A 25,718-nucleotide genomic window follows, 5' to 3' on the forward strand; every position below is an offset into this window, starting at 1 on the left:
TAAAAGCGAAGGATGCTAATAGAGCTTTGAGATAGGGAACAGATCTTTTCTTGCAACTAAATCCATTCACAAGAACTGGTTAATATTTCCTCTACAATATATATACTCTTATAAATCATTGAAAAAGACATAAATCATTACCAAACGATAACCTCTGGAAAGGTTCATAATCCCCATGTCGCCACTCCCGCTCTCATCTTTCTGTACACTAAGAAATATATCTCGCTATATACTGATGTTCCTCATATATTCCAGAAAACGAAACACATCAGTATGATCTACCCAGCAGTCCACTTCATATCCCGCGACAAAAAGCTCACTATGCCGGTGTATAATCTAATAATGCAAACTTCACATGCATGCCAATTTTACCACCATCAGAAACCAGCTTAGCAGCAGTAACTAACCAATGACCTGGAGTGTCATGTGGACCCCGCACAACCTCATTCACATCTACGTATCTAAGCAGTTTCTTAGAACGAAGCGGCACAGGTGGTCCTTCAGGGTATACTCCAGAATTCAGTGCAGCCGGCAGCTGCTTTGGTGCATCAGTCACAGCTCTCTGGGTAAATGAGAAGGTTGTACTTATATTTGTCAGGAAACCTGACTTTCGAGAAGATTGTTGTGCAGCTGCCCACTCGGTCTTCCTAATAGTACAGTTGGGTAGGTAAGTGAAGAGCAAACGGAGATGAAGTATTGTCTTTGGCCATTGCCCCTTGCTGACAAGCTGAGCACCAGTCACAACAAATGCACCACCTGATTCTTGGCCTTGCAGCCAGTTGGGATCATGCCTAACCACTGATGAGCACACATTTGAAAATTTTTTCCATCTCACTGGTTCCAAGAATTGCTCATTTGATTCATAATCATCTGACCCACGCCATTGACATGCTACAGAAGAGTTAACTGAAGCAAGCTCCATCATGTTTGGAAGGCTAGAAAGATGCTGCACATGTATTGCCAACTGGTTGCATTTCTTACCTTCTAGGAACAAACGGAGGCCAACCACTGGTTTTTTACCACTACCAACCTGATAAATTAACAATATGAAATATTTAAAGTGTCCAACACATACCACAAAAAGCAACAATCTTCTAATATATTGGAATGGCACTTACTTCATCGCTAACATTTATAAAGTTAATTCATAATGTCAGCGCAATTTATTTCGACTTATCATCGGTCAAAAACTAAAGTAAACCACAGTGTTTCAGATGCAAGGAAAATTTGCAAAAAGAAATAGTGGATGGATATAGCACCTAGCTACGAACCACGACTTAATAAGAGCAGAACATATAACCTCACTTCACCTCTTTCTTATATCAAATAAAAAAGATTTTCCATCAACATGGTAAAAGTAAAGATAGGAGGTATCTACATTAATTGAACCTGTAACCTAGGACTGTTCATGAAACTGAACCACAAAAAAATGCGCAAGTTACTTAAAAGACAGTAAACTAATGATAACAGTTATAATTAATACAAACATGTGTATCACTTCACAAGCGAGTGTTCACAATATTGACCAAGTATTTCATGAGCCAACTGCAATACTATGTTTGAAACAAAATTAATTCATATCATTTGCCACATTCAATATCATGCTGATCATATATAAAATGCTCCACCACTTGAATTAAAAAAAAAAATACAATCCTTCAGAATTCACAATATTGAAAACCAATTTTTGGCCAATAGGATCAGCTAAACTTTGTAAACAGATTCCAGAAGGCACAGGCTTGCCAATAACATCTACAACTTTAAACATAGTTGAAGCAGACCATGTTATTAACCTCAAAACTAAGTTCTAGATGATCTCTAAATCTGAGTACTCTACAGTAAGAACTAGTAATAATGATATAGTACAAGATACCTCCCCAAAATGCCTAGACAAAAGGCAGAATATATATATATATATATATATATATATATATATATATATATATATATATATATATATATATATAGGCTCATGATCAAATAGAAACCATTTTTAAAATAAAAACTAGAAACCAATACAAGTTAGTGATATTCGCAGTACAATTTAGTGATATTCTCTTTAGGATTTAGTGATCTGTGTTGCAAGAATTAGTGAAAACTTGCAGAAACAGCCCAGAATCTCCATATATGTTCCAAAAACTGCTCAAATCTCCAGATCTGTTCACGTTTTCGATTCAGATGGTGGTGACGGTGGTGGAGATGGTGGAGGTGAAGGTGGAGATGGAGGAAGAATGATTGTAGCGAAGGTGTGGGTGGTTTGAAGTAGGGGGTTAGAGCGTTGCCGGAATAGTGGCGGCTCCGCGGCGTTTTGAAGTTGAGCCGAGGTGGAGAAAGAAGTATGAACAGGGCTGAAAAAGGTTGAAGCAGCGACCAAGATGGGGTTGGTGAAGATGGAGGTGGAGATTGTGTTGTTAGAGAAATAATGGAGGTGGAGATGGAGGAGGCGGGCGGCATAGAGGTGGTGGTGGTTATGGAGGAGGTGAGACGGAGGTGGTGGCAGTGGCGGATGTGGAGGTGGGGTTGGTGAAGATGGAGGTGGGGTTGGTGAAGATGGAGGTGGAGATGAGGTTGTTTAAGAATTTAGTGGTATTTGCTTTAGGATTTAGTGATATTTCAACTTGGTTTTTAGTTTCTAGACTAAGAAGGTTTCTATTGGAGTAAAACTCTATATATATATATCAACTCTCACAGAGATGACCTTCCCCAAATAATAATAATAATAAAATTGTGCATGGACTAATACATTACCTGGGTGGAGCTCACGCTAATCTTGGGACCAAAGAAAGCAAATTGCAGTGAAGGGCAAGAAGACTTTTTCCTTTGATGCCTAAGAGGCAGTTCACAAAACAAGGGGGCCCATTGTCTGGGGACTTGGAACTCCAAGAAACAATGTAAATCCTCCAGAGCAGGCTTATCTGAAGAATAAGTTGTACTTACTATCATCAACTAATACAATATCATATAAGTAAATGAAACTGATAATGTACGAGGTGCTAAAGCTTCCTCCAATACATGCCTAACAAATAAGCAGAACCCTATCTATATTCTTGAATACCAAGCTAAGAAAAATATAGACAGGCCCCAAGTGCTAATTTGATACAAAAGCTATCGCATTAAGGGCCACAGGCATGAAGTACAATATAGGAACATAAAACAAACAAAAAGGATTAAAACGACGATAAAGCATTTACATACTGTTAGGGATTGACAATAATTTCTGACACATGTAGAAGCGTCTTAACTTCTATCAACAGATCCCCCATTTACATATTTATGGGATCTGGTTCATGTAAGAACAACAAAATGAGAACCATATGCTACAACATGATAATTATAACGAAAGTTCAACACGATAATGTGCTGAACCTTTATTTTTATGTGTGTACAACTTTAAGTGTTCAATATGGACTGTTATCAGAGGATAGAATTATAGAACATTTTGGTTCTGTAATATGATACTTGATGCATATATTCTGAAAGAGAGATCCGCACATGGATCATTGTCACTTAATAGAATTTATATCTTATATACAAAGTTATGCTGAACATTCGGTATCTATAAATCAAACCTTAGAGGTTCCTGTTTTTCAAACATGAAGACCAATTTCATCTGATTCAAACCCTTTATGTATGACAAAATGGTAACAATAAATAAATCATATGAAAAATTAAATAAATGAGACAAGATCGCATACTTACAGCGTAGATATAAGTTGATAGCATGACTAAGATAGCCGCTTCCTGGAACACCGGAGAGGAGAGAAGTAATAGGTACAAGTTTGAAAGAAATTGCTTCAGGGTGGGAAGCCACTGTCTGAAGCCAATTGGAATGGCTTTGTGAAAATACATCCCCTCCTCTTTTTGATGAAATAATTGTGAGGCCCTGTCCCAAATTACTTCATATATTCATGGCCCACATTTTAGTTTATCAGAAAGCATAAGGTGTTTAGAGCTTACATCTTTGCTTGATGTTTCTGTGATGCTGGTGAATTGCATTGTATGCTGCTGTAGCATACGATTAAAAACCTCGGGAACCTACACAATTTGAAATATCCACTTAAAAGCATCACATTGAAGGGACATAAGAAAGACACTAGAACACACAATAAACCTTCTGTTTTCCATCTCTCGTCTTCCTCTCTAGTAGAGGACTCCTCCCATCTGAAAAGAAATGATCCCCAAGATCCTCCAAATAACCTCGCAGGTCAGCAGGAGGAATTACAGAGGACGGTCTCTGTTTAATGCAAATTATATCTTGACCACCAACAGCCAACCCCACAATTATGTGAGTTCCATAAGTTCGGATGAACCTGAAGCAAACGGAAAAGAAAACTGAACCAATGTACCCAAATCACTACAAGGCTCAGAATGCTAATTTGTTACACGCTCAGAATGCCAAGGCGTTGGAAATTCGTTATGACCCTTGCTAAATCTAGTCTAAAACTTTTATAACTACCCTCAATGACACTCAGAAAACAATGCATTTTAATTTAAACATCATTCGACTAACTTCAATTATAATTTATAAATGAGGTATTAATAATGTACGAAACACAATGACCAAAATTACCTTGATAAGGACGCAGGATTCCAGTGGGAAGGAACAGACTTCTTAACCTTGTCATGCAGTACTAGTGGAGATGCTATCAGGTGTAGATAGTACAAAGAGATAAAGTACCCATCAAAAGCAAGATGATCTGCTTCTGCAGCGTCGTTTAACCAAGAACCACTTAAATCAAACATAGCATTGAAGTATCCTGAAGGTACTTTTCCTTGTACTGAAGATTTCTGATTCAGTAACTCTGACATCTGTAGCAAACGAACCAGTGCAAAGAAAACAAAATGAATTTAGGTTGCAAGATGGAACATATTTCTCTGGTAACAGATGACAACCACAAGAATAACAATAATATCATATTAAGATAGATGTCATATAAAGCTAGTTATGGGGAATGACGTGCATACTTGATAGCAGCCCTTGCACCATTTGTTCTGGAAGAACTCACCCATTGTTTGTAAACATAAAATGCAAATCTATCAGGTTAAATTGTTCCCTTATTTATAGCAACGGAACTTCCCCGGTGTCACAGGAAAGCTATGGTTATTAGACCCTTCTAAGTTTTAGCTAGCAAACGAATCTTCACAAGACTAGTTCAGATGCAAAACTGAGAGATTCATCACCCTAGGATTCTATTATGCTGAAGAGCTGGAAAGTATTGGTTATCAAAAGTGTATTCAGAGATTTTTCACAAAAAAACAGAGTCGATGAAGCCCTAATTTTGTCTAGTAAAAATGGTATTTTTTTTAAATAGATAGATTCTTGCTTCTAGTAAAAAATTAATACAGGTATAGTTCAACTGTATGTTATTACTAAGAGTCTGAATAGTCAAACAAAAATTTTCATTTACTATTAATTGTGCTAGCCGACAGATAACTTCAGCTATATTACATACCAGGACAGCAATCGGGCATAAGAGGAGCTCACACGTAACCACACATTCATGTCACTGGATGCAAGTGTGTAAACATATACATACTATACATCCTAGCAGTTTGAGGACCCAATGAAACTTTGTCAAGTGATCCTCCCAACTAGTCGGCCGCACAATAAAGTCAATAGCATAAGAGGATTCTCACTTCTAAGTGGTTCATCAAAAAGCAGCCGTCTTTTAATATAACATTAGTATATCAGGCAGAAAAAGACATACACAGTTACGTGTCTTAGTAAACGCCATCCTCGATATTAAATTTGGAAAGCGAAAAGTTGTCATAGATTGTTGTACATTCCTTAAAAGAAGTTCAACATCAAGTGTAAACTAACACAGTATTTTTCAAAAGAAGCTTTACATACTCATACTAGTTCCACGAGACTATACGCAACCATCGCAAATGGTGAGCATCATCATCATCATAATTCACCACACTACCTCATTGCTGAGCTCTACAGCTCATAATTCATCACTTCCACCATTTGCAGCAAGCTCAAATTAGAATTGACTCAACATATACTTACTTAATTCCAAAATATTTCAATTGAATTCAGAGATCAAACACGCAACACGCAATCATTTCAAACGTACTACAACTACATAATCTTAAATCCTAAAGTACACAGTACACACCAACAAAACCCCGAAAGCAGGCAACTTTCACTAAATTCCAATTAAAAATAGCACAAAACAATCATCAAACAACATGAAACAAAGAAAAGAGCGAATTACTTGATTAAAAGTGAGAACATCAGACTTGAATCGAATACGATCGCCTTTATCGCACCGAATAGAATCAGGAACATTCCGAATAACACCGCCGCCGCCGCCAGGAAGCACAACATCTCTCCGACTACTATCATCCAAAACCACCAATCTCCCATCCGCAGAATCCGGACACTTCTTCGCAAACTTCAACCTAAAATCACTCGCTAAATCAAACCCTAACCCTAACGATTCCATCGCTCTCACTCCTATCGCCGCCTTCATTCCTCCCCCTTCCCCTTCCATCATCTCCGTCAATTCAGCTCAGTTTGACAAAAATTCAATTAAAATAATAATAAAATAATATTTGCTGTTTATTGTTACGAGACTTGTTCAGTGAGATGGAGCTCACGCTTTTGGAAAATATTGAAAAACCGAAAGATGTGTAAAAATATAGATACAGTGAAATGTAAGTAGTGATTGTGATTGAATTATGTGTGTATGTGTAGATTGATGATGATAATGACAGGTAAGCAGCTACAGAGTGGTTGTTGACTACTCACCGTCTTTCCAGATGAGTAACCCTCCTACTACATTATTACTTTCCTCGTCAAAAAATATCATGTTCCGAATGAAATTCCTACTAATTTATGACTTGTTACTTTTCTCAATAATATAAATTTCGTTTCCGAAAAAGAAATATATTTTATTAAAATATTTTATCGATTCAACACTACTTCAAGATGACGGTTTCGACCATACTCAGAGGATTCGTATTTTCTATTTTATAATTCTAACTCGATTTCTCATTAAATATTACATTTAATGTTATTTATTTGTATATTTAAATATCCCAACGGTCCCCTTCTTTATCTTATTTTTCAAAGGTAAGATATTTATTTTTGAAATAATATGTGAATGTGTATTTTTTTTTTCAAGTACACCGAAACACACTCTAAATAAACATTAATTCAAAAAAAAATTATGCGTCTATGTATTTTTTTATAAAAAAAAGTGACTTACATTTGAAAAATAAAATATGATAAACAGGTATATAAAAATATATAAATAAATCGTCAACAACAGGTTTTTCTGAAAAATCAGACATTTATCATCTCCTCACTTCTTTAATTTTATCATATTTTTTACTTTTATTCTTTAATTCAATTGCCACGTAATCCCCCGTCTCCCTCCTCTCATAACACTGAGGAGGGGGTTCGACACGTGTGTTACGGTTCTCATAATATATACTTTAATAATTTTTTATTTTTATTTTTTTGCATAAAAAGATAATGTTTAAATTTTATACAAAACAAGATTTTTTTTTTAAGTGCGGTAATCTACATCTTATATACATCTTACAAATGTTAAGAAGCGGGAGGAACAGGAACAGCATTCCAGTACGTGGGGCAACATGGAATAAAATGTTGACTAACTGAAAAACTTCTCAAATATTTAACATTTTCTCTATAGATGGTTGATATCATCTTACTCTTATGGAGTGATATGCTCGATTAAATATTTTAAATAATATATTCTTTAAAATGGGTGACTTATTTGAGATATTTGAGTGAAACCGGTGACCAGTTTGGTGTGAAATCCGTATCAACGATTTCAATGAGCAAGCTTAAGTGAAAAATAACGAACAACTTGAAATAAATCCTCCCAACTCAATAGTATCTGGAACCTGCGTAGTACTTTCTGCATTTGCCCGCTTTCAAGGAAAACACAGCATCACCGAAATCAAGATTCCTGACAAGTGAAAACATAAATAGTTAGATGTTACTCAAACTAACATATAATCAGGTCAAGAACAATGTCATTTGTTTAACCAAAAAGGTACTGAAACTAAAGAACAAAAAACAGCTTAATATCAGGTCTCTTCATGAAAGAAAATAATAAGCTCATGGCTATTGTGCAAATTGAGAGCAAAACAGACTGCGTTGAGTTTTCTGTACCTCCTACACTTATCATGATCTGGCTTTTAAGTCTCCAGCCCCCGCTCCAAGCGTGCCCTGATTATATTAAACTTTAAAATCATACGTCGAACCACAAACAGAAAATTTAGTTCAATTTTTGACAGATTGTGTCTTTTAAAATTTTCAGATATGTAGCTGTTGTCAGGAACTAACCTCGGCCAAAACAATTGGAAGTTGTGTTGATGCCATTTCGACAAATGCAAGCAAACGACTGATCTATAGCAGAAAAGCCACACGTACCCCCACTTGTGACACAATTCTTGCATGTTTCATCAGAGTAGTACGAGTCATTGTACTGCAGTGAAATCCCATATTGCCATTTCATCGGATTCCCTTCATCTCCCCCAAACCCGAATATGGATGCATATGATGAGCATTGCAGCTTAGGAAGATCTAAACCATTACTGACAGCACTGGTACCAACAGCAAACGGGGGATCATACACACAACAAGTAGAGATTGGCGCATTTGGTTCTAATCCAATGCCTGTCACTCCTTTGCAAGAATACAATCCTCTGCATATATGCAAACCAGACCCCGTGTCACATAGATCCTCATTTGCATCAAACAAAGGAGACGTCGTAGAGCATCCTAGCAGAACGAATGTATCTTCCTCCACGTATTTGAATGGTGTCATGCTGTCCAGATGAAAGCTTCCAGAGTTCTGCATTGAAGCACAAGTTGACATGAAAGGGTCTTGAAGTATAAGAATGTTGGCTGAGTAGTCTATTGAGGATATCGTATAAACGCCAGTGCTAGTTGAGAACTGCAGTGCTCCGGAGCTACTACATTTGATTGTTCTGCCAAAATCAGGATGGCCACAGCCAAAGCCTGTACCAAAGGGAAATCTTACAGGTATTGTACCACATGCATCATGACATGTAGATTTGGTTAGCGAGACGTCGGGAGGAGTGGCATAGATAGGTTCAATACCGGAGAGCAAGAGCAAGATGTTTAGGATTAGCCATGAGATTGTAGCAAGCAGCATTGTATGATTGTATCAAGACCTGGAAATTGGAAGAGAGATTAGCACATGAAAAGTTGATGTGAAACAGTTTTCTTGTTTTCTCAAACTTGTTAATAGTTGAAAATTTCTTTCGGTGGAGGTGCTTATTTTCAACCATTTCTCAAAAGTAGAGCTTGTCTGAATCATTGGGATCTAGCTATAATGCACTTTTGGGTGTTTTATCAAGGACACTAACCAGTTTACTGCAAAAATGTGGTCCTACACTCAGATATTTCACGTATTTGAAATTGCATTAACTTGAATCACTAGTATAAAGTGTGATATCAAGAATATGGTAGCCTGAAAAAGTAAGATTGTGCCTTGTGGATGTGGTACCTCACTCTGTTAGCTCTTCCGGCCCAGAACACTGTGACTCTGTTTCCGGTAAGAGCAAGTCCAATAGGTTACCTATATGATATCCTAAACTCACATTTAGGTAATGTGTCAAAAAAATGCACTCCAACACTATCCTAGTGTTATCCTAAATCACTAGCACAACCTTAATTCTCCTAGCCATTACCTATGTATAAGTAACCCCTAGTCATTACCTATTTAATATTTATGAATAAAATAATCATCTCTCTCCTTCTTTCTTTGTCTATTCTCTCCTTTTCCTCTTCTCTCTCTCAAATTTATTATTAAAATAATCTTAGGAGAACAAATATAAGGATTACTATTGGAGTTGACACTAAAAATAAATTACCTAAATCACTAAGACATACTAGCACTCATTATTTTATATTATTTATAAGTAATAGGATAGGTAACCTATTGGACTTACTCTTAACATGGTATCATAATTAAATTTACAGGTATTTCAACTTTTTAAAATTTTTATTTTAATTAATACCAATATTGCTAATGAAAGTATCACAAAATCTAAAAGTTTATGGATATTACACAGTCCGCTGCAAAATTAAACTTAAACAGCAAATGAAGCTTCAATTAATTTGTAACTTGTTTTCATTTACACAGCAATCTGCCTTTTAGTTTTTGTGATACAGGTAACTCAAATTTTACAACTTCACAGTCGTTTCCGTTGCCCAGACGATGCCATGAGCACTCCAACAGCAACAATGAACATTAACAACATTATTATAAGCAATGTATAAGTTCTCCTTGATGATCTGTGGTACTCTCTGAACAGTATAATTCCCCAAAATGTGCCCACAAGTGGATAAGCCTGTCATAAGTTAACATACATATCAGTTAAAACAAATTCAGTTAATATACTTCCACTATCTGAACTCCAAAATTAGGACCAAGAATTTAACACTACTTGCCAGATACAAATTTGGCAAATTTACCTGGACAGCATCTGCTGCTGCATACCCAGCAGCTTGACCTCCCATAAATTGGAGACCATTACCAAAGCCACATAAAAGTCCGGCCAGTGATGCCCAACCTCTTCCATCCCAATCTGACAGATAAGCCTTAAATGATGATCGAGGCAAGTTCAGAACAGGTCGATACAAGAAGCTGATGTTTAGAATGATGGCTATCACAAAGCAAGAGATCGAAAACCAGAAAAATGCTGTGTACACACTTAAGTGAGGGACATCTTCCCTCAAAGTTTCCCATTGGTCATTTGTTGCTAGGTTGAATGCCGGAGAAAATAGAGAAAAGCAAAGTCCTGCAAAGAAAGTTATGCCCAAACCAGTGTAGGTGCTCTTCCCAAATACCTAAAAACAGTGTTACCCCAGTCAGGATACAGGAAGCCAGAAAAATTTCTGTCTGGGGGCACAGATATGTTATTTTCAAGCAAATTAAAAATTAACTGTAGTGAAATCTGATAAGGAAGAAGTAACTAATTCAGGGATGAATAACAACAAATTACATATCTATAAAAGTGCATACGAGTAGAGAGCCGAACATACAACAAATAAGAGTTTGTTTTTGTGCGAGTATTAAACCTAATAAACCAAGTAAATTCTATAATATTTTAAATTTATAATTAGTTCACCAGTAGACCAGAATGAAGCCATGGGAAAACGGCCCCCGCTGCCCTCACCTGAAATTGACATCCTCATTAAAATGCGAGAAACCAGCATGCAAAATGAATAAGATCATATGATCTTATACATATGGAAATGTATGAATCATGCTTTCAAATTTCAAGACAATTGTACAAAACTCAACAAATAGACAATGTTCTATGAGACTGAGGAATTTGATCATAAAAGTCTTACAAACCGGTGAAGAAGCATATTGCTTAATTCATTAGATCATGCTATAATAGTTTACCAAACCACATCAAGAAATGCCCCAGATACAGAACAGTCTTCATAAAATGAAGTTGTGAGTTAGCGCAAAGAGATTAAATCTAGGCAGCCACCAAATACTTTATAGTGCAAAATTGCATGGGGCCCCGGGTTAGATTAGAAGATATAAGTTATCTTGAAAATGACTGATTGAACATGAAGCTATAACAAACCTTAATTGCCCTCCTGTTTTCAACTTCTAAAAGAAAGTCAGCAGTTCCAACTTTTGCCTTCGCTGTCGTGCCAAGAACATTCTCTATATCTCTTGCATCAGATATCAAACATATTTCTTTATAAATGGGAACTTGTTCTCTGCAAAAAAAATTCTATGTTGACATCATAACTGTATGATAAGCCAGGATATAAAGATATGGTCTATTTAGATTATAATAGTGCCTCCTTACTGAAACCAGAGTTCATTGTCTTTATCGTTTTGGTTGCTTGATTAGTCGATCATAATATGACCTTACCGATGTTAAAATAGGCTATTTATTTTAAAAATCAGCAACTATTTTGCATATGAGGTGAATTATACCCAATTTCCTCTATCTTATTATTTGCTAAGGTTTTAAATTTTGCTTCATTGTCTTTCTCATTAGATGCATGGAGACCCGAGGCAAAGCACACAGCCATTAGGAAGCATCCAACACCAGGGAAAAGAATCTCAGCGTTATTAATTTTGTCATCCAAGAAATAGTTCAAACTTGTTCCTGCATCAAATGAAAAGTACCAAATCAAATTTCTAAATCATCCGGTAACTTTTACAATTAGAACTTGGTCCTCAAATAACACATCAAAATAATGGTACCTATAACCACCGTTATGCTTGTAGTTATCACATTAGTTACTGTTAAGCCAACAAATGCCAAAGCATACTGTGTTGAGAGGTTCCCCAGACTAAGAACCACCCCACCAGCCATCGCAAACAAAATGCTTGGCCAGTTAACCTGCAATAATAACCTCTATAAATGAAAGAATCTGGCGAAACAACCATGTGGGAAATAACAAAGAAAAATGACCATACAAAAAAGTAATGACAAAAACTATGTCCAATGTGACCTATCATCACTGATATAGTACTTTCATGTACTGCATTATCTTGCTTCGTACTGTAAGCCCCCTTTTGTGGCAAATGGGCTCAATTTATATTGCTACTTAAAAAAGTATCATTTCATTATAACAGAAAAATGGGGGATAACTAGAATAGCAACCCATCTCGATGCCCTACAACAAGAAGTACACTTAATAGCAAGAAGCTATGAAACAATAATACACCTGCCCCTATACCACTAATAATACTACAAACTATTATCAATGATCTTCCCTTGATCTTTTTGTTTTTACTGCTGGTAACACTATGGCACTATAAAATTTGTCAGTATGAGCTGCTAGTTTATTGTTTGGTTGCACAATATTGCAAAAAACTAGCAGTTTGAGGAATATATCAAATCTGTCAATGCTTTCAAATTTGCATTCAAATTAATAACTGATTATTTCTATGTAAAGTGATACAATATGATATATTTCCAAAAGTCAACAACAATCAAATAACTAAAACAGGATTTGTAAGAATTATATAACCAAATACTATACTAATCATGCACTGATTCATATTGTAATCGTCGGCTACATATTCAACTCACCTGAGTAAGTTGGATTAGAAAGTTGGGGTTTTCAGCGGTACTTTCGCCGAGTTCCCCAAATGTGAAAGCAATGATGACAGCAGCTAAAAAGTTGGTGATAGTATAATCAAGGTAAGTATGCTGAGGAAGACGGCCTCGTCTTTCCAGGAGGGTAAAAACAGCAGGCCAGGTGCCCAATAGGAACAGCGAGAGAAACATGCACGCTATAGCACCACCTCTGCTCTCCACCAGATACATATTTAAGCCAGTAGAGAAACTCACCTCTTCTGGAAGATTAAACAGGGATGGAATTTCAAAAAGATCCTAGAGAAAACATGAGCACAAAGTTGTCAAGGATTACCCACAAAGCTAGAGTTTAGAAGAGATCGCTAACTGTTACGAATCAAAATGCACTATTAGATCACATTAGTCCTCATCACTTGGGGCTTGTAATGTTCTCAAAAGGCCGTAACTTAACATGGTATAAGACCCAAGTTGGAACTCTTGGACCATCTCCGACCCAAAATATGCGATTTCGAGTAAGAGCTAGTGTAAAAATACAATATTAGATCATGTCAAGGTCTTATCTAGCACCTTGATTTCCAGGTTTCAGAAAAAGCATAATTCAACTGTCAATTATGGTTTTTTTTTTGGTCAGGAACTGTCAACTATGTTAATAGACAATTACTTACAAAATTAATTTACCTTATATATGCTAACTGATTGCCTTTAGTTCAAAAGCAGTTTGACTAATAAAAGCATAAGTAAACATGAAAACAAGGTGTTGATGAGGGGATTAAACATGATATAACCAAAACAAATAAGCGCAGAAGCATGTGAAGCAGATAAACACATGTTCAATTGTTTGTGCAAGGATTTGAATTCACACACCATGGCAGAGAGCAGAGCTTTTGTTCCAGTGAGTAAGAGTCTTGCAGCTAACAGTCAACACACCCCATTGCTGAAATGAAGGGGAAGCTGCTAGGATTATCGTTTTCTTTAAACTTAAGAAGACCCAGATAATTGAAATCTTGAAAAGTCTGAATCTTTCAATATAATATAGATACATATGCGTGTACGAATGAGTTGTTCAAAAGTGCTGGTATGTTGACAGTTAGAACGTAGCGCACAGCAGAGTTATGTGTATTCTACGGACAAGAATTACATATAGCAAATTTTGCTCTATAGACTATAAATAATTGAGACTGAATATATAAATTTATTTTCGATATCGTAAAGCTTTTAGAGGTAACAAAATTTATAATATGTTCTATTAGGCTGTATGAAACTTGAATCATATTTATTCAAATTTTATTGTTTAGGAATTTTATTTACTCGTATTATTCGGATTAAATTATTTTGAAGGATTTAAATCATTTTAAGGATTATCAAACTTGTTTTGTTATTATTTGAAATTGAAATATATTAGTATTTATATGAAGATTTTGGATTCATAGATTACTACTCATTTTATTTTAAGATGAGGTATTACAAAATCAGCATCAGAGCCTAGTTCTTTCCTGTAAAAAATTTATTTAGACTGATCTATAATAATGGGTAGACGTCAGGATGGGTGTTCTGTTAATAATCATTTCAACGGCTCATTTTATTTAATATCTACCTGCATCATTTTCTTATCCATTCTTGTTATTGTCATTCGTTTCGTTTCCTATAATGTAGATTCATCCTAGACGTGAGCTTCATAGACCTGCGAACATTAACATTAGTGCAACTGAGTTAGCTCAGTTGATAGTTCAAGTAATGACTCTATGTACATAACAAGACCTGCGAACGTTAACATTAGTGCAACTGAGTTAGCTCAGTTGATAGCTCAAATAATGACTTTGAATATACAAAAAGCTATCCCAGATTAAGCAAACCCAGAAAATCATAAGGGACAACCAAAACAACCTAATGCCCTAGCTTAGTTTGATAAGTTTGTTAAGCAGAAATCAGAATCTTTTCATTCAACACCACAACCTATTGATACTGTAAATTGGATTGTTCATCTTGAGAAGATTTTTGATGTATTGGGATGTAATAATGTTATAAATGTGAGGTTGTATGTGTATAAGTTAGATGGGGATGCTCAGAGGTGGCGAACATGAGTTCAGGGGTGATGCATTGTAAAGGTATTGACTTGGCAAGTGGTTACATATTTGTTTTATGAGTAGTACTTCTCGAAGACAGAGAAGGATGATTATCTGAGAGATGATGAGAGTATCACTGAATATATGACGAGATTTATCAGGTGGGTAGGATTTGCTGGGATTATTGCAAGGAACACAACACAACAGACAAAAAAGTTTAAATGAGGGTTGAAGTCGGCTCTCAGGATGTCTATCATTTCTTCCATATTTCAGAATGCGATAGAGGTAGTTGATGCAACGAAGAATGTTGAGAAAGAACGCATAGATTTAGGGACCAACAAATCTCTGAGTAGTCAAAAAAAAAGAAAGATATGATCAGCAGATTATACCGCAAGGTACACAGTGGTATGTAGGTCAGATGAGTCAGAAGGGAAAGTGGCGTTGACAGAATCAGAATAGAGGAGATCATTTAGCTTCTGACATACTCCCTCCGTCCCATTTTATTTGAACCACTTTCCTTTTTTAAATGTCCTAAAAGGAATGAACCTTCTATTTGTAGCATCTTTTTAAGATTATTATGACCACACATTCATGAACTACACTCATTTAATATTCACTAATTCTACTTATGTGGTTGAAAGTGAGTCAAGTATTCATTTCTTAAAAACCGCGCTAGTTAAACAAGGTCAAACAAAATGGGACGACATGAGTAACCAATATGGTGGTCATAGGGATGGCAGAAAAATCCGATCCGAATGGATACCCGACCGTTTCGATTCGAATGGATTTTATCGAACCCGACCGTTTAGATTTGGATTTGGATTTAATTTTTAGACCCGAACGAGTTTGGATTTGGATTTGGATATTAGGTATTCCGTATCGAAACCCGACCCGAAATCCAAATCCGATCCGAACCCGATCCAAACCCGAAACCCGAAAAAAAATCCGAATAATATATATTATATTATATATTTATATATATCATATATATTATTTATAATTTTTTGAATCATGATATATATATTATTTAATTTATTAAAATATATATTAAACTAATATACTAAGTTAAGTATATGTCAGTCACGTGCAAATGCAATTCAAGCAGGCACTCTCACTCGCGAGCCTCTCACACAGACATAAGCACATGAATCCCTAATTTCAACATTCAAATCACCGCCTTCAACTTTCAAGTGGCCGCCTGCGTCGTGGAACTCCGATGTCCGCTACTTTATCTCCGAGTCCGTGGTTTGCCTCCGCCTACAACTTCTCCATTTCATAATTCAAACATCCTAGATTTCTTTCCTCTTAATCAAACTACTTGTATTGATTATGATACTTTGATTCTGATATGAGTGTATCTAATCGAACGCTAGATTTATGTTGATTGAGTGTATCTTCGGGTGCTTTTTAGTTCAATTATCATTTAATAATTTTTTTCACAAATTCGGGTTTGGTTAAAACCCGAACCCGATCCGAAATCCGTTGGATCGGGTTCGGGTTTTGTTTTTCAAATCCGTTCGGGTTTGGATCGGGTTCGGGTTTGGTGAAAATTTTCGGGTTCGGGTTTGGATATCACAAATATCCGAACCGATCCGACCCGTTGCCATCCCTAGGTGGTCATAGACAAAACAAGTGATCAGGGACAAATTCAACAGTTTCAGCAGCAACCTAGATAGTGGCAAGAGGGACAAGGATAAGGACGTTATCCAGTGTGTGGGGGTACCTCAATATGATTCTGATGGCTCCTTGTGTTATATGTGGTGGACATTATCCGGGAAGAACTTGTTATACACAGACTGAGACATGTTTTTTGTGTGGTTCGTTGGATCATATGACAAAGGATTGTATACTATTTCACGTAATAATGGTGGTGGAGGTAGTGACAGTGGAGGTCAACATGATCAGCAGAATCCTACAGATAGAGTCTTTGCATTGACTTATTCTCAAGTAACAACTAATCCAGTGCTGTTTTTGAAATAATTTTTGTGAGTACACGTGATACTTATTTGTTATTGGTTCGACTCATTCTATGATGTCCATATCATATTAATTCACATGTTCACTCTTAACGTGATCGAGCACACATATAAACAAAAATCTATCTCCATTCATATCAATTAAGACCGATGATACATACAAATTCGCTCTAATTTAATTAGCAATTATGTTCACCGTATTTATTACTCCCCCTGTTTGCAAAAGTGATAGAGTATATATTTACATATATTCTAGGTGATTTTATTCTCATATTTAATTGTATTTTGCATTTAATTAGATTTTTATTTAATAGATTTTAATGTTTTATTGCAGGAAGCAAGGAGTTCCTAAACTTTGAAGGAATTGGAATAAAAAGCTTAATTTGGAGATTTATTTGAAGGAAATTCGGATTTGTTGGATTGCTTGCACATGACTCACTGTTTGGGCCATATCTTGAGTTCTAGAAGTCAGAATTGGGTGATCTTACAGCCCACACGAAGCTTGGATAATTTTCTTTAATTCAGAGATGGTCCAGTATCCAAAATCCAACAGAATCAGCCCAGAAACAGGACAGAAAAGTCAGCTACGAATTTTCCTTGAATCCAATTTTGTTTGGGAAACTGTTTTGTATTTCCTTGTAAGCATTAAAATCATATATATATTAGGAGAATAGACATTAGAGAGAATAGTATTGTATAATTAGGTTAGGTTAAAAACACTTTGTCTCTTCTTCTTCAAGACTTCGGGATTGAAGAATCCATTGTATAATCTATCTTTATTTTCTTTTTTATATTTATTATGCTAGAGTAGATTTTATTCTAGAGTTGAGTTGAACCCTAGTTGTGGTTGATGCATGATTTTTGATGATCTCTGGTTGATTATGTTATTTTCTCTTGCTTATTGAGTTGTGCTGATTAACAATTACAGGTCAGACGTGATTGTGTGTATTGTTTGAACCGACATGAACTTCTCCATGGAAATAGGTAGAAGGAATTGTTTGGAAGCTAGGATGCTGTGTTTAATGTCTCTAAACTGCATGATACCATGAAAATAGGTTTGATTGTATTTTAGAGAAGCCATTAATACTCGGGAGAGGTTACTGGTATTTTATAGGGCGCATCTTTCCTCTTGGGTAATTTATCTGATTAATTGGGGGAGAAAATCATAATTGCATTAATTCATGCTAGTGGGGATACTTGATTCTAGATATTTTTAGTTAATTGATTTCTAGATTTTATTTGTATTAGTTTAATAATCTTTCAATATTTTTATTGTGTTACTTGTTAGTTGGATTAAATCAAGAATAACTAGTGTTTGATACGTTTGTCTCTGTGGGAACGACTCTGACTTACCCTACTACATAATTAGGAGGTTTGTTAGATATTTATTATTTGATAGGCACGCGACAGCCTTGTCAAAAAGAATGTTGTTTAAGAGTTTTGCACAGATAAGCTTCCAAATAGAAGACTAAGAGGGGTGTATTGGATTGAGATTTTAAAGCATTTTTTTGCATTCATGAAATCCGAGGGTATTCGATTGGGATTGTTTGAAATCCATTAAAATCTTGAGGTATTCAATTGGGATTTTAAACTATGCTACAAAATCTAGTGGTATTCAATTGGGATTTTAAATTATGCATTAAAATCCGATGGTATTCAATTGGGATTGTTTAAAATCCATTAAAATCTGATGGTATTCAAATGCTGATGGATTTTTTTTCATTTCATAAAATGATGGATTTTGTGGCATTCTTCAGTGTATTTTAAGTTTTTTGAAATCCCACCAAATTCAATGGGATTTTGAAGCATTGTACCTAAATCCTATCAACTCTGCGACATTTCATCAAGAATCCGCAAAAAATCAAAATCCCATACAATCCATTAAAATCCATAGACTAAAAACAATGCATTAAAATCCCAATCGAATACACCCCGTTAAATGGATAAAGTTGGAAACACCTGATCATTTGTTTTTGATAATAGAGAGCGACAATTAATAAAAAAAATAAAGAAAAACTTCTAAAACGTGGTGAATCAATTTTTTGGGTGGCCGAAAAACGTGAGAACTAGGGATGGCAACGGGTCGGACTGGGTCGGGTTTCTTGAGTTCAGACCCAATCCATTATATTTCGGTTCGGTTCGGTTCGGGTCCGGATCCGGGTCCAGAAAATGAAGATCCAGATTCGATCTATCGTTTTTTTTCGGGTTTCGGTTCGGGTTCGGGTCTATTTCGGATATTTAAAAAAAATAAAATCAAATAAAAATTAAAATATTGATGTAATGAATATAAAATATTATTTTTATTATATTTAGATTTTTTAACGCACAATAATTGAGATTCATAAAATATTGATGAAATGAATATAAATTCTATATTACACATATACAATTAAGTAAAATGTTTATATTCATACATAATAATTCATAATATTTCAATATATATATATTTTATATCTAACATATAACATATAAATATATTTTGTATCAGGTTTTTATCGGGTTTCGGGTCGGGTCTCAGTTTGGAATAACTGAGACCAAATCTTTTCACATCTAAAATTAAGATCCACTTCCGAATCTAAATCCAAAAAAATTGGATTCGGGTGGATCCAATCAGATCGGAACGTATCTAATATCCATCGGTCGGGTAAAATTACAATTCCAGTTGAGCCCAGGAATCTAGCAGCACTACTGTTTTATGATAGATATGTCTCGTACCTACGTCACCTACATATTTGTTTACTTGACAGAACCACAAATGCATCTCCAAGTACTAACACAACATATATGGCACGCTTGTGACCTCGCCTCCGTTATCGAGGCCGACCCCTCTTTTGTTTCTTTCTCTACCAGTCCTAGTCCTTGTTTCTAATTATATACATTCCCATTTCACCATGCTTGTATTGCTGCCTCTCGCCGGCGGCATTACGCCGGCGACACACCCGGCTTCTAAAAACTCACTCATTCCTCCACGACGTCGTATTCTCGTTGTATCTGCCGCAGATAGCAACATCTTTCCGTCATTTATCCCGAAACAAGTGGAGAAAGTTAAAGATTTACATGCTCAGAAGATGGCCTCAAGAATGCAGCAACTCCCCGTTCAGGTGTTGCTTACATACATTTGTCTCTTAATCATGTTTATTTGCTTAAATGTTTATGCATTTGTGTACAAAATGTTAATTACTTGTCTATGAATACTATATAAATGTGGAAATTTCCCAATTTAGCATTGGCCATTGGGTGTATCTATTTTGGGTTTCTTCTTTTGCACTTTCAAAATTTTAAGATTTTTCAAGCCAAATTATGAGTTCAGATATGTCGTAAAATGAACAAGTTTCCTACCAAGTATTTTTACTTATATGTGAAATTTATGCTTTAAGTTTAAGTTATAAGGGTTTAACAAAAGTTCATAAACAGTACTTTAAACTTGTCAAATCATTTATACATTCTCCCTGTGAAATAGAACTTAATTGCGATTGATGTTTGACCAAAATCAAGGAATCATCAATCTAGTACAAGTTTAATTATTTCCAAAGAGCAAAGTGTTACTTAGTAGTCAACTTAAGCATGACAACATTCTTGCAAGCTTTGGACTCTTTGGCTGCTTAAATTAGTTACAGGCTGGAGGTATTCTTAGACGCTCGATTTTTGGATATTTAAGTGCTACAGATATTATTGTACAGTTGATATAACTTATTACCTCTATAACCTCTTTTGTCATGAGTGAGGTCACTGGGGTGCAACCGATGTAAGTAACTAATTGAACTTCTGTTGTCACGACACAGCGGTGGCGGCCGGTGCCCCACTTGTAATAGTTGAAGCACTTTATACATAAGCAGGTCATGTCTGGAAATGAGACCATATTCTGTATGGATTACTATTTATAGAGGCAGTGACACTGTCTGTTTAAGGGTCCCTGACCAGTGATAATTTCAATTCTTTCCTTTGGATTCAAAAATTCATTACTTTCATGTGACAAATGGTATGTAAAATTTTTCAGTATATTGTTGGAACAGTTTCGTATCCAGATTTTTCATAAAGACTGAATGAGATACAGTCTGTAGGGACAACTAGTTTGATTAATGCAGCACTACCCGACACTGATCATGTACAAGTATGGTAGATTATTTACTGCAGTGTCCAAGTTGTCAAATAGGTTTCGTATCTCGTTTTCATACTCTGATCCTAATCGTCCCTTTTAAAGCATTAAGCAAACCATGTGCTTAAAACTGATCATTATCCTAATTGTTCATTTTATTACGTTAAGCAAAACACATGCTTAAAACTGTCTATGATACATAACACTAATGAAATTAGATTAATACATATTTCAAATTAGGTTGGTAGATATCAAAAGATCTGTAGAGTATATCAGTTGAATCCACAAATTTGTTGCATTTCTGTTGTTCTTACCTAATTTTTTTTATTACATACTATGTAGTTGTCTTCAGCATTGGTACATCAAGATTCTATTGTATAAGTTGTTGCTTTTATCCAAGGTCGTCTCTAACATATGGTCCATCTCACCATTGTAGCTTAGTGGCTTAAACAAGCCTATATTGAGTAGCTGTGTGAGGCCTATTGTACTTGCTAAAACAAATCCGTTGGTTCTTTTACATGGTTTTGACAGGTCAGGAGTACATTAACATACACTCATATAAATTTTATTTTTGGTAATTACACGCACTCATATTGTCGCTTACGAAAGAAATGCTTCTCACTAGTATATATTGGTTCTTATTCCGCAGCTCCTGTTTAGAGTGGAGATACACATTGCCGTTGCTTGAGGATGCTAATTTGGAAGCATGGGTGGTTGACATTCTTGGTTGGGGGTTTTCAGACTTAGGTTAGCTCTTCAAGTTTTATGTAACATTACAAATCAGTATGATAATATCTGAAATGTTTTTTCAATCATTTCATGTTTTGATCTTTACTTTTATGCTAGAAAGTCGTCCAGCGTGTACAGTGGTTTCCAAGCGTGAACATCTGTATCAGGTGCTTAACTCTCTTCCTCAGTAGATAATTTTGTAACCTTTAACTTCCATCGACATATATTAGAACCTACGTTACATATTTTAAATGCCATTTAAGTGAAATGGCTGGCTGAATAGTATAGAATCTGCATCCATTTCACTGTTCGGTTTTTTAAAGTTATCTTTTATAGTGATATAGACTGATGCCAAATTTCGGTTTTTGCTGGCTTCCCTAATATTGCATGGAATATCTAGTTAAATTGCACAGAACCTATAATTTATCTTGAAACACATGAGCAATGTTATTTTCTCAGTTTTGGAAGTCCTACATTAAAAGGCCTATGATACTAGTTGGACCCAGCCTTGGAGCAGCTGTTGCAATTGACTTTGCAGTCAACCATCCTGAAGCTGTAAGTTAATATGACTCTGTTGTTAAATTTACTGCAGCATAATTTCTAATGAAGTGTTTCTATTTTAATTTTTCAGGTTGATAAGCTGATTCTGATTGATGCAAGTGTTTATGCAGAAGGTACAGGAAACCTCTCTAAGTTGCCTAAAGTTGTAGCCTATGCTGGGGTGAGTCTTCCATTGTAACTTATAGGTGTACTTGGTAGTCTTTCATATATTATACAAGTGCTAATACATTAATCTCTCTTGTCAGGTTTATTTCTTAAAGAGTTTCCTACTGCGGTTCTACGCAACTAATTTAACTTTCAATGGTATACCTTTTGATACCTGTTTAGACTGGTCTCATGTAAGTACTTATTTAGAAGATAGAAATAAAAAACTAACTCATGGTTCTATTTTTGCTTTATCTTTATATTTGTTTTCCACCATGTTTTTAGTGCAACGTAATCATTTTCTTATTGTGTTACTAGATTGGTCGTTTACATTGTCTATTACCCTGGTGGGTGGACACAACAGTAACTTTTATGAATAGTGGGGGTTATAATGTTCGCAACCTCATAAAACAGGTATGGTTTTTTCCAGTACAGTTATAAGCATCTTGTCTGTATATATATTCTCATGGCTACAGGATGCACCTTACTTGTGGATTCTATTTCTATAACCTGTGCAATGCACCGTAGATGCTTTTGTTATGTTGTGGACTATATAGTTTCATTGAAGATATATTTAATTGAATTTATATCCTCTTTTTTGTGAAGGAATCATATTCTCTTAATAACAAATAAATATCATATTATGTTTTGTAGTTGTGAGTAGTTGAGACTTGTGCTTACCACACACACAATATATTTCTTTTGTTTGCTGGGAATTGAACCCTTGATCTTCCTTAAAATTCTTAGATTTTTTTTAAATTTTTTAATTTGGGGTAGTGCAATACACAGACCAGATAAGTCTCTCGTGATAATTATATACAGGCTATAATGTAGTAGCATGTGATGCACAATCTTTTGAATCCAAAAGATGGCCATCGTATATTCTCAAGAGATCTGAAAATAATAATTTGTTAATTTTGATAATTATTTTTTGGCATATTTTTTACACGAATTAACTTATTTTTATTTTTACTATTCCTCCTGCTGCTTGTGCTGTTTTTTTTGTTTGCCTTGTTTGCTTAAGTACTTCGGCATCCTCCATTCTTTGTTCCGGGCTAATACACCATTCTTCCCTGCTTGGTGCTAGCTTTGACTTTATTCAAATGTCTCTACAGTGTACGGTCCTAATGTTTTGTCTAATGGTTTTTTGCACACATAATGTTATAATTGATACCTTGACTTCTACTGAGTAATAATTACTATCTTTTGCACATACCATTATAAGTTGAATAAATGTTTCATGCCTACCTCTCTAAGTAGAATTTCAGTTGAAATCCATCTCAAACCTCAAAGTTTTATTTTGGTTTGACAACTGTCTATTGTTTTTCATACCAATCAATCGGCAAAGTAATATATCAAGGATATTCTTTTGTCCCAATAACCGTGGAAAAGATGTAGAGAATTTCAGTATTTCACATTTGGGCCTGTTAATTTTGTAATCAATTGAAGTAGAATTACATAGAATCTTCTGATGTGTTTAGTATGTGTCTGTGCAGGTAAAGCATGAAACACTTATAATTTGGGGTGAAGATGACCAAATTGTAGACAACAGGCTTGCAGTAGTATGTACTTTCCTAAGTTGTGTTTCCATATTACTTGGGTTTGGATTCTAGTAATAAGAACCAAGCTAAAGTTTTCTTTTATGGTATATTTACCCATGCTACTTGATTTCCGATATGCAGAGATTGCACTGTGAACTTGCAAATGCAATACTACGTCAAATACCAGATTGCGGCCATATCCCACATGTAGAAAAGCCAAAAGATGCTGCCAAGTTGATTATGGAGTTTGTTAAAGCCGAGTCTCTTGTACTCACTAGGTAATAGGATAATTTGGATATCGGGACAGATGGTTAGCGTCTGTTAATCTTTTCATTAAATAAAAGCTCAGTAGGTTTTTTGGTATTTTATGTTTACTGTTTTTACTCTGTTGGTAATGCATGTATAGCCATCATCTTCTGAATAATTGTGACCTGGTTTTTAAATGTACAGTGTTCTTGGAACATGTTTTTACCTGTTTTTCTCTGGTATAAATGGACACTCCTGTAATCTGCCAGGATTATTGACACCAGGATAGCTGGGAATTGTGCTGTTAATCTTTTTATCTATTGCAAGCTACATAGCTTAACTGGTCTTCCTTTTTTCTTTGTTCTGTATATCAATGTATAGTCATCTTCCAAATTTATGTGGTCCGTTTTTAAATGTACAGCCTTATTCAGACATGTTTTAACCTGGTTTTCTTTGCGTCCCTTTCTGCAAGTATTGAAGTCATGGAGCTTAAAGGGTATTTTTCATGTCTTGCTACTGTAAACGAATCAGATATTTGACATTCTTGCTTTCTGGTTGTGCATCACTACCACATTCAAAGTAGGGGTGTCGATGGATCGGATTTGGATCGGATCACCCTTAATCCATATCCTGATCCGTCTAATTTTATCGGATTCGGATTCGGATCGGATTATAGGCGGATTTTTTAGAACATGATCCATATCCGGATCCATAGGATTATCGGATTTTCGGATCGGAGCTCCGCTCCATGTATATTTTGAAAAATAAAAATTAAAAAGCGAAGTTATATAAAGCACACATCAGTAATTCAGTACACATTAATCCATTCTCTGAAAAGTTATAACATTACAAATGTTTAAAGGAAACTTAAATTAAAATAAAACAATGGCATGCAGTCTGTGACTTCTGTTGGTGAGCAGGATTGCAGGAAGCCAAGAACCAAGCAACTGGCGAACAGATACTGCAAAAAAAGCAAACAAAAAAAATAATGTTCATTAGTTACCATCAAAGCATATTTCTATTAATGATCTAATTATGCCAAGTTGCAGACAACTAGATAATTTAGCAAACCACCAGACCAGAGCATATATTCAGCAAACTACCTATTCAGCCGCAAATAATAAGGTGCAAATTAGCCGCAAATAATAAGGTGCAAGACCCATTTATCTAATTTACATTATTTACTTTTATATATAATGTAGTAGTTAAGTATTATATATAATATATATATTATAAATAAATAAATATATAAATATAAAAGTCGGATCGGATT

General features: G+C 35.3%; 4 protein-coding genes across 4 annotated transcripts; 1 reads left to right on the plus strand and 3 right to left on the minus strand.

Moving 5' to 3' along the window:
- Positions 1-32: 32 nt before the first annotated feature.
- On the minus strand, positions 33-6,687 carry LOC108196713 (MACPF domain-containing protein At4g24290-like). Its single transcript, XM_017364119.2, has 7 exons — positions 6,222-6,687; positions 4,571-4,809; positions 4,112-4,310; positions 3,958-4,035; positions 3,700-3,883; positions 2,749-2,915; positions 33-1,030 (listed from the first exon to the last, which is right to left on the minus strand). Exons 1-7 carry the CDS (start codon positions 6,501-6,503, stop codon positions 320-322), a joined length of 1,860 nt encoding a protein of 619 aa, XP_017219608.1. The 5' UTR covers positions 6,504-6,687; the 3' UTR covers positions 33-319.
- Positions 6,688-7,626: 939 nt separating this feature from the next.
- LOC108195389 (uncharacterized) lies at positions 7,627-9,422 on the minus strand. Its single transcript, XM_017362349.2, has 3 exons — positions 8,327-9,422; positions 8,153-8,209; positions 7,627-7,946 (listed from the first exon to the last, which is right to left on the minus strand). Exons 1-3 carry the CDS (start codon positions 9,159-9,161, stop codon positions 7,912-7,914), a joined length of 927 nt encoding a protein of 308 aa, XP_017217838.1. The 5' UTR covers positions 9,162-9,422; the 3' UTR covers positions 7,627-7,911.
- Positions 9,423-10,095: 673 nt separating this feature from the next.
- LOC108196874 (ureide permease 1) lies at positions 10,096-14,198 on the minus strand. Its single transcript, XM_017364351.2, has 7 exons — positions 13,954-14,198; positions 13,084-13,386; positions 12,249-12,387; positions 11,976-12,150; positions 11,614-11,752; positions 10,487-10,861; positions 10,096-10,362 (listed from the first exon to the last, which is right to left on the minus strand). The coding sequence occupies exons 1-7, from the start codon at positions 13,954-13,956 to the stop codon at positions 10,204-10,206; spliced, it is 1,293 nt and encodes a 430-aa protein (XP_017219840.1). The 5' UTR covers positions 13,957-14,198; the 3' UTR covers positions 10,096-10,203.
- A 5,660-nt stretch (positions 14,199-19,858) lies between these two features.
- Positions 19,859-24,662, plus strand: LOC108193932 (alpha/beta hydrolase domain-containing protein VTE7). Its single transcript, XM_017360787.2, has 10 exons — positions 19,859-20,229; positions 21,661-21,755; positions 21,874-21,971; positions 22,071-22,120; positions 22,413-22,508; positions 22,585-22,674; positions 22,760-22,852; positions 22,977-23,072; positions 24,155-24,220; positions 24,341-24,662. Exons 1-10 carry the CDS (start codon positions 20,020-20,022, stop codon positions 24,479-24,481), a joined length of 1,035 nt encoding a protein of 344 aa, XP_017216276.1. The 5' UTR covers positions 19,859-20,019; the 3' UTR covers positions 24,482-24,662.
- Positions 24,663-25,718: the final 1,056 nt, after the last annotated feature.

The sequence above is a fragment of the Daucus carota genome, chromosome 7 (assembly GCF_001625215.2).
Source record: "Daucus carota subsp. sativus chromosome 7, DH1 v3.0, whole genome shotgun sequence".
Taxonomy (NCBI): Eukaryota; Viridiplantae; Streptophyta; class Magnoliopsida; order Apiales; family Apiaceae; genus Daucus; species Daucus carota.